The sequence below is a fragment of the Palaemon carinicauda genome, chromosome 37 (assembly GCF_036898095.1).
Source record: "Palaemon carinicauda isolate YSFRI2023 chromosome 37, ASM3689809v2, whole genome shotgun sequence".
Taxonomy (NCBI): domain Eukaryota; kingdom Metazoa; phylum Arthropoda; class Malacostraca; order Decapoda; family Palaemonidae; genus Palaemon; species Palaemon carinicauda.
This window is the reverse complement of record NC_090761.1, coordinates 38400491-38410490: the sequence shown is the minus strand read 5'-3', so window position 1 is coordinate 38410490 and position 10000 is coordinate 38400491. Positions and strand designations below refer to the sequence as shown.

The 10000-nt window shown below is 33.0% G+C and overlaps 1 protein-coding gene across 1 annotated transcript in view; it reads right to left on the bottom strand.

Annotated features, from left to right (window-relative positions):
* Positions 1–10000, bottom strand: part of LOC137629075 (uncharacterized) — a 57546-nt gene that overhangs the window by 10683 nt on the left and 36863 nt on the right. Inside the window, exons 2-3 of the mRNA XM_068360345.1 lie at positions 6260–6630; positions 4279–4396 (exon numbers count right to left, since the gene is read on the bottom strand). Of these exons, the coding sequence (XP_068216446.1) occupies positions 4279–4396; positions 6260–6309 (168 nt within the window). The 5' untranslated portion in view covers positions 6310–6630. The remainder of the gene's footprint in view (positions 1–4278; positions 4397–6259; positions 6631–10000) is intronic.

The following is a 10000-nucleotide window of genomic DNA, read 5'->3' as shown; positions in this document are numbered from 1 at the left end:
ATATAGAGAAAGAATGTAGAAAAGTATAAAAAAAAACCCTCCTTACATCCAACCCCCCAACCCCCCCATTTCAATACTTTTATTAATTCTAGTTATTATATACACGATGGATTTCCTGCCTAAATTGCAAAAAGAAGTGAAAAAATATGATTTGAATATATTAGGAAAGAAGTATTAGAAAAAAATTCCATCCTTAATTCCAACCCTTCTAAATTTCTTATATATTTAGACATTCAAGTTATTATAAGCACAATGTATTTGCTACCCGAACTGCTATAAAAAAAAAATACAAAATATGTAGAGAAAGAAAAAAAATCGAAAAGTAAAAATCATCGTTTCTAATCCCCCCACAAAATTTTCCCACCGCTGCTGGTGTGATCAGAGTGGACCCAGGCCGGATATGATGATCACACGTCGCTGAACAATTTCCTTATCTGTGTTTATGTAGTCGCAGGATTAAACTCTGACCGTTCGCTTCCCTTCGTCAGTGGACGGTGAATCCCCAACATAAGGATTTCAGAGTTGAGGATATTTCCTCACTATATTACTGCTTCAAAGTGACTTGCTTCATTCGTTTATTATTTTGCATATCTATGCAGTTTTGTCTATATGTGATAGTTGTGTGTTTAATGTATATATATATATATATATATATATATATATATATATATATATATATATATATATATATATGTATGTATGTATGTATGTATATATATAAATATATAAATTTATATATATATATATATATATATATATATATATATATATATATATATATATATATATCTCATCATCATCATCATCATCATCATCAGCCGTTACAAGTTCACTTCAGGACAAAGGCCGCAGACATGTCCTTCCACTTGCTTCTGTTTATGGTCTTTCTGTGCCAGTTCACACCCGCAAACGTTTAGTTTAGTTCATCAATACATCGTCTTCTTTTCCTGACTTTGTTTCTTTTACAATCTCTATGGACCCATTCTGTTTTTCTTATTGTCCATCTTTTGTCTGTCATTCTTATTAAATATCCTGCTCATATCCATTTCTTTTTATTATATGTTGTTAGAATATCCACTACATTAGTTTGCTTTCGTATCCATGTTGCTCTTTTTTAGTCTCAGTGTTATTCCCATCATTATTCTTTCCATAGCCCTTTGAGTTGTAACTAGTTTGTGTTCAAAGGCTTTAGTAAGGCTCTAAATTTCTGATCCATAAGTTAATACTGGCAGGGCCATCTTATTAGATACTTTTCTTTTTAGAGAAAGTGACATTTTTCTTTTCATAATCTTATTTTGTTTACCAAATGCTATCCATCCCATGCATATCCTTCTTTTAATTTTGGTCTTGTGTCCTGCGGAAACACTTATTGTCTGTCTTAGGTACGTTTATTTATTAACAATCTCTAGAGGCTCGTCCATAACTCTTATTTGTTGTCTCTCTGTATTTTCATTGAACATTATACTAGTTCTACTCATATTAATTTTTAGTCCTACATTTTTGCTTTCTCTATTCAAATCTTCTATAATCTTTTGTAATTCCTCCCATGATTCATTAAACACATCTATGTCATCTGCAAATCATAACTTGTTAAGGTATTCCCCATTAATATTAATTCCTACATTTCCCAATCTAAATTCTTAAAAACTTTTTCTAGGCATGCTGTGAATAATTTAAGAGATACAGGATTTCCCTGTCTAACTTCTCTCTCAATCGGAATTTTCTCACTATCTTTTTTGTAGTTTTAGGATTACTGAACTTCCTGTATAGAGATCTTCAAGCGTTCTAAGATTCTTCTATTCCTTGTTTTTGAAGGGTTTTCATTAGTGCTGAGGTTTTGACAGAATCAAAAGCTTTCTCAGAGTTTATAAATGACGTACATAGTGGTTTCCATCAGCTGGTTAATTAAATGGATATGGTCAGTTGTTGGTTACCCGCTGCTAAAGACTGCCTGCTCTCTTGGTTGATTAAAGTCTAGCTGTGTTTCTATTTGGCCTAATGTGATTTTTGTAATTATATTATATATTACAGAGAGTGAACTTATAGTGCGGCAATTTTTCCAAGCTGTGGGTATAGAGCATTCATGCAGACATTTGGTGTAGGGACGAGCGAGTTTTACTACTATGAAATCCTTATCTATTATTAAAATAATAGTTAAGCCATCTTCTCTTGCTGCTTTACCTCTTTTTTCTGCCTTTTAAGGCTTTTTATACTTCTACTGTTACGTTTGGTACCGACTCAGTTGTTTCATTATTTCTATTGTTGAAGTTATTTCTTGTATTACTATTGTCTAACATTGTATAGAAATCCTCTGCAATTTTTCCCACTCCATCTCTATTGTGGCTATTTCAATTTTCGTCCTTTAAAGCAAGCATATGTTGACGCCCTGTTCCAAGTCTTCTTTTCATTAATTTGACGCTTCTTCCTTTCTTTAGTGATTTTTCAATCCTGGGTATTTGCGTTTATTAATATCTGGGGTTTTTAGTTTGCTTATTGTTTATGGATAGTTCTGCTAATTCTATTTCATCTTTCTTGGATTTTACCCTGATTTCCAATGTTTTATTTATGAGGATTTAGGTCTTTTCTGATAGTTTTCCTTGATCTTCTTTAGGAACTTTTCCACCTACATCTTGTGTTGATTCCAATACAAATTTTGTTAAATTACTGTTCATTTCTTCTTTGCTTGCTTCCATTTCACCATGTAGCTGGGAGTACCTATTTTGTATTTCACTCTTATTGCAGGAGTGTTTATTTTCTTTCTTAGAATTAATTTCATCTCTTTCCTTAGCTCTAAACAAATTTTGCTTCTCACCATTGACTTTAACTTGTTTGACACTTTTAGATCTTCAACTAAATTAATCTTTTCACTGAGAATAAAATCTATCTCATTTTTCGTTTCTCCATTTGGGCTACTCCATGTTCATTTTCTATGTTCCTTTTTATAAAACAAGGTGTTCATGGTTTTAAGACTTTACAAGCATGTCTCCTCTCTCATTCCTTGTGCCTACTCCAAATTTACCCACTCCTGATTTTCCTCTCGTCTTTTGCCCTACTTTACCATTGAAATCACCCAAAATAAATGTAAATTGAATCTTATGTTTTTCATAGATATCTCCTGATCTTCATAAAAAGTTTCCATTTCTTCCTTTGTACAGGATGCTGTTGGTGCATATGTTTGAATGATCTTCAGTTTATTCTTATTCAGTTCGATAATTAATCTTGCAATTCTACCACTAGAACTACAAAATTCTCATATGTTACCTGCAAGATTTTTATTAATAAGAGAACCCACACCATTTTTTATTGTTCCTTTCATGTCATCTGAAGCAAAATATATAGTCATATTTTATTCCATATTAGATCCCGCAGTTCTTCTAATTTCGCTCAATACTATGATATCCCAATCTATTTCTTTCCGCTCTTCTAGTAACTCAGCAAGATTTTCTCTAGACAGGATCCTGACATTGTATGTTGCATGATTCAGTTTCCAAAAGTAAGCCTGTTCTAGTCCACAGATTTTTAGCACCCCTTACAGTGGAATGTAGCTACCCGCCAAGTTTTTCCACTGCTGCTAGGGACTGGGGGCCTAGATGGGATTACGATATACATGTCCGGGTTTTATAAAGTTTTATATACTGTATATATATATATGTGTGTGTGTGTGCTTGTGTGTGTTGTGTGTGTGTGCATTTACACGTATCTATACAGTATATACATACACACACATATATATATATATATATATATATATATATTTATATACATATATATATATATATATATATATATATATATATATATATATATATATACTCTTATGCGTATGTGCGTTTATTTCCAGGTCCATGGCATTGCATTCGTGTTCGTTATGATAAAAATATTAGAATTTAAGTAAGCATTTTTTTTTTGTGCATTTTATGCTCTATCGTTCACATTCACTCTGCATGATTATAGATCTTAATGAGACGAGTTCATTAAGCAAGCAATATGTTCTTAATTTTATGTATACGTATATGCGTATGCGGGCATGTATGCGTAGGGAATTTTAATCGTCTCCACGAAAAATAAATGTTATAACCGCGTAACACTGTAAGAAAAATGTGTTATAGAATGATATAAGAAAATTCAGTTATAAGGAATGAAACCTTAAACAAGGAGTTTTGCTTAAGCAGGGGTTCTTGTCAGATATTTTTAAAAGCCGCAAAGAAAACTAACGGAAAATGATAAGAAGAAAGATAATAGGAAACGATAAGAGAACAAAAGAGAAGTAAGTCTTACCGTCACATAGAGAGCAGCCCCCCTTGCCTGATCCGGCTGAGCTGAATGCGGGAGTTGATGCAGAAGGTCTCGATAACTCGCAACCGTCAGGTGGGTCGGACAGCCGGACACTCGGCCTCTGAAACAAAAAACAAAAATTGCTGCTATTTTTCCATGTCATTTTTCATTCATTTCTACGCTGTATTTCGGGCTTTCTGAAAAGGAGAACTTGACATTTTTTTCATTAAATTCTACGCTGTATTTCAGGCTTTCTGAAAAGACGAACTTGACATTTTTTTTCTTTTCATTAAATTCTACGCTGTATTTCGCGCTTCTACAGAATGAGAAATTTTTTTATTTTTTATTTTTTAAATGCTATGCTGTATTTGCGCTTCTACAGAATATAAAAATTAAATTTTTCTAAATTGATTCTACGCTGTATTTCACACTTCTACAAAATATGAAAATTACATTTATTTTCTTCATTTTCCATTTAATTCTACGCTGTATTTCACGCTTCTACAGTATATGTTTTTTTTTCCTTTAATTCTACGCTGTATTTCACGCTTCTTCAGAATTTGAATTTTCTTTTTCATTTAATTCTATGCTGTATTTCATGCTTCTACAGAATATGAAAATTAAATTTGTTTCCATTTAATTCTACGCTCTATTTCACGCTTCTACATATGATTTTTTTTTCGTTAAATTCTACGCTTTATTTCAAGCTTCTACAAAATATGAAAATTAGATTTTTTTCATAAAATTCTACGCTGTATTTCACGCTTCTACAGATTATGGAAATTCCTTTTTTTCATTTAATTCTACGCTGTATTCCACGCTTCTGGAGATTAGGAAAATTCCATTTAGCTTTTAGGAGTTGACGCACAAACAAGAAAATCGCTTGATGAGTTCTGAGAAAATATCCTTGTCTAAGATTCGAACCAAATTAAGAAAATTGGAGCGTGGAATTTTTTCATTATTCTTCAGCTGTTTTTTTGTGTATATAATATATATAAAGATGAGTGAAATACTTGATAATTACCTTTAAGATACATATCGGCCATCCCTTGTATCATCACACTAAAGATTAGAAAAAATTCAGATTGAAGATAGCCTAGAAAGCCCTAGATGATAATTAGATTAGAAATTATATTTCATCTCTCCGTTCAAGAAGACAGAAAGCTAGTGACTACAAGAGAAATTGACTACTTTACCAAGTAGATACAAAAAATAAAGAAAATGTTACAAGAGCGTATACTACAGAAAAGAAATTCCTCTAAAAGAAAAGAAAATTTTAGATATATAGACACTTGAGAGGAGTGTCATGCCCCACCATCTCATCATTAAGTTCACAAGTCCGCCAAATTAAAGTCACCCATATTCGTTTTCGTGTGACACCAACCGAGGCAACATAAAGGAGATCGATCTGGTCACCAATATTGGATATACCTAGTGCAAATTTTGATTAAAGATGCAGGGATTCGAGCTGGTGAGGTAACGTCTTCTTGGGGCGTAGGATATCGGCAACTATTTAGAAATGGTATACGAATTACATTCAGCCAAGTCAAGTTAAAGGTAAATGAGGTGCAGCAATATTAGTGTATGAAGCATTCAACAAGGTTATGCATGTGTATATATTCAGGTTTTCATCTGTAATTCAATTGTCAAAAAATTCATTGAGAGCTGCTGTATCCATTTAGTCTCTAGTGGTACAGTTGGCACAGGATTTCCTGGTGTACCTCGCTCTGAAAAAGTGCACCCAGGCATTCCATTATTGCGCGGAGAGTTCTTGTGTTTAGCCCCGACTACCACCGCATCCGTCGCTTGTGACACTATCTGTTTGGTTACTCACCGCGAAGTATGGTTGTGACATGGTGCACTTCTTCGGAGTGAGGTGTGCCAGGGACTCCTGTGTTCACCTGTACTTGTTATTGCACGTGCATGATGTCAGCATGGATGCCAAAACACTAATAATAAAACTGATAATAACAATAACTCTTACCTGGCCTGAGCACATAGCTGAAGCGTGGAAGCGTCCAGTCCAAACTCCATGATCCCCGGAATAAACGCAAGTCAAGAGAAAGCCTTTGTATCGGCGATGGGTTTTGTTTATTGCTTCAAAGCTCCTGATGCTTTTCAAACTACATTGTGCTCACACGTTCATGGCCATGTGATCTCTTCGTGAAATTTTCATTTCATCACAGGATATTCATATGATGCTCATCGCAGTATTTCAGAAAACTGTTTCTGCATTGTGGAGCCTTTGTTGTTTACTTTTAATTTCCACCTTTCGTCCTTTTGTTGTTGTAGCTAGAGCAACTCTGTAGCTCGTTTATATTCTCTCGTGTTACAGCCAGGTGTTGGTGGCGTTATCTGAAATATAAATACAGAATTAGTTACAAGAAATTATATTGTTTTACTTATAGTCTTGTTTCATAGTAATCAAAGTCTGTCCCCTTATCGTTGTTACCTGAAGTCTGAAAATCTGAATGATTTACTTAAAACATTTTCTTTCAACTAAATTGTCGTGGATTATGTAAAACAATGTTATTACTATTATTATTATTATTATTATTATTATTATTATTACTATTATTATTATTATTATTATTACTATTATTATTATTATTATTAATAACAGGATCAGTATGTACACTATACATGGAGCTGTGGCGGGCTCTTCTTTCATAACTAACATAAACTTGAAATAGTCTTAGTAAAATCATAAAAACCCAAACACCAATGATTAGCATTGATGAAGTTTCTCTTGAATCCTGTAAAAAACCGTTGTTAAGAATTAACATTATGGTTATAGCAACTAAGTGCAATGGGTTACGACTATTTTTATTCATACATTTTTAAGGATGTCCTTCCTGTCATATATATATATATATATATATATATATATATATATATATATATGTATATATATATATATATATTGATAGATAGATTGATAGATAGATAGATAGATAGATAGATTTTTATAAGATGGAATATGTGTATATACACATATTTTGTGTGTGCATATATATATATATATATATATATATATATATATATATATATATATATATATATGTATATATATATATATATATATATATATATTTGTTTGTTTGTTTATATATACAAATAGGTGGATAGATAGATAGATAGATAATGTGTTGATTCACATTGCGTTTCATTATGCAGAGGTATAGAGATATTTCCGATGTTTGCACAATTAGGGAAAATTTACACAAATGGCAATGATATCTTTCATAACCTTTCAAAATTAAGGGAAGGTTTGATTAAAAACTGATGGGAAATGGGAACTGAATAACGATTGTATTTTATACATTGTAAACAACCCTAGGACCAGGCTAGGACCAAGGAATGCCAGGCATTGGCTGCTGATGACTCAGCAGATAGACTTATAGGCTCCCCCAAACCGCCCCCCCCCCTCCTCAGTTCACAAGGATGGTGAGGTTGCAGCGACCAAAGAAACTAACGAGTTTTAGCGGATATCGACCCACAGTATGGAGATCACCAGTCAGGGACGTTACCACATCGGCCACCACAACCCCAGCTTTGTTGATCATGGTGAAACAAACCCTTTCACCACATGAAGGTATCCCCACTCAGAAAGGGTACACACATACTAATTGCACATTTAATCCTGAATATATACAGTACGCAAACTTATACTGAATCATGTATCGAGACATGTACGCACACTGGCACACACACCCAGACGCTTGCACGCACGAACCCGCCAAATCTTGAATGGACTTAGATGCGTTAGAGCGTTACACAGATTCAAGCGAGGATCTGCGTGTTTGAGAACGATAAGCATATTTATCTAGACCTATTTGCATCTCTCGTTTGCATACGAGAGAGCGCCTCGCAAGACTGGAGAACGTGGTTCAGTTGAAAGATGAGAGATTTTACCGTTTCGTTCATTAATAATTTTCTGGTCTAGTTGTTTTCTACCAACATAACCTCTCTCTCTCTCTCTCTCTCTTTCTCTCTCTCTCTCTCTCTCTCTCTCTCTCTCTCTCTCTCTCTCTCTCTCTCTTCTCTCTCTCTCTCTTCGCAGTTTTGTTTTTGTATACAAGTATCTTGCTTTGTATATTTTGGAATGGGAAGGACATCACGAGGATGAGGATTAATAATAATAATAATAATAATAATAATAATAATAATAATAATAATAATAATAATGATGATGATGATAACTGGATTTAGACAATTATCATCGTAACTCATCACTAAAAATGACCCTACTACTACGACAGCTCAAAAAGTATATTTGTGTTTCGATCTATTTGAAAATTAGTTGACCCAACTCTACTGGAAATAGAAACAAACAAACTTACATTAGCGACTCACATTACCACGCAATAAGTAACTAATCTTGCGCATGCGTAACTGAGCAGTATGTACCGACGACCGCTCAGACCACAACACGAAGGATTATTATTCCTAGGGTTCCCAATAGTAATGTAATTGCAGGACGTAAAACAGGCGCACTGAGCTGTATGTATAGAAGAGCTGCTTTTTTCCATTAAGCAGCTTTTACATGGCTGAGCCTCTAAGGAGATTTGGGTAACGGCAGATTGAGGGAAATGTGAAAGGGTGGACAGGTAATGGATGTCTGTTCTGTAAAGGTAAATAGGTTTCCTTTTAGTTTCATTGGTTGCGATTCTGGGCTGGCGATTTTTATACGAATCCACATATGGTGGTTTTTATTTTTTTTTTTTTTTTCAATGTTCTTATTTATATTAAATGTCTTATATTCACGGTGAGGGTAGCACATTTTAGTATGCATCATGTAAATCATGATATATAGTTAATATTTCTATTATAGATCCTGTATAACATTTTTGAGATAAGACATATGATCCGTTATTTTGTTCATATAAAGAAATGAGAATTGTTAATCTTTTTCTGGAAATTTAAAATAAATAATATTGTTCAAATAATTCGAAGACTTGTGTAGTGTCTTTTATAAAGATTTTAACATTTTTTTTCACATGTATAGGAAGTAAAAAAAAATGGAAATTATAATCAGGAAGCCAAAGAACTCAAGATCAATCACTCAATTGAAAATTTTACTCAAACCCCACCCCCCTTTTTTTCTATACCAGAATTTCTCTGTAATGTCATATGAGTCTGTAAAAATGTGCGAAGAAAAATAGAATAGAACATATATATTATTTTATCATGAGATTTTGCAGTGAAAAAATACAAACTGCCCTGAAATAATTGTACCTTATTAGTTTTTTTTCTGACAATATATGGTTAAGCTTTACCGAGAAAGAGCTAAATTTATTAAATACTGGAGCAAAATTAAAGAATACTCGACTTTGATTTTATTAACTCTATTATATATGCAGATTAAATTTTAGCAGGAAGTTATTAAAGGGTACAAAGTGATATATATATTATCTTGGCAGTACGCTAATGTTCGATTGCCTAAGTTGTGGCTAATAGAATACAAGATTTATACCAAGTTGTTGTTAATACTAATATATCTTAACCTTCTCTCTTCGTTCTAAAGACAACTTACTAGTTTTGTCACAGCAAAGAACCATTTATGGCCATCTCAATGTGATTTATTACTTATTTCTTCTTCTTAAAAAAAAAAAAAAGATACTCTGAGAAATAGGAAGGTAATATACTGCGTTTTTGGTTAACTTGCCATTTGTGCTATATTTTTACTTTACTTTACTTATATATTTATATATATATATATATA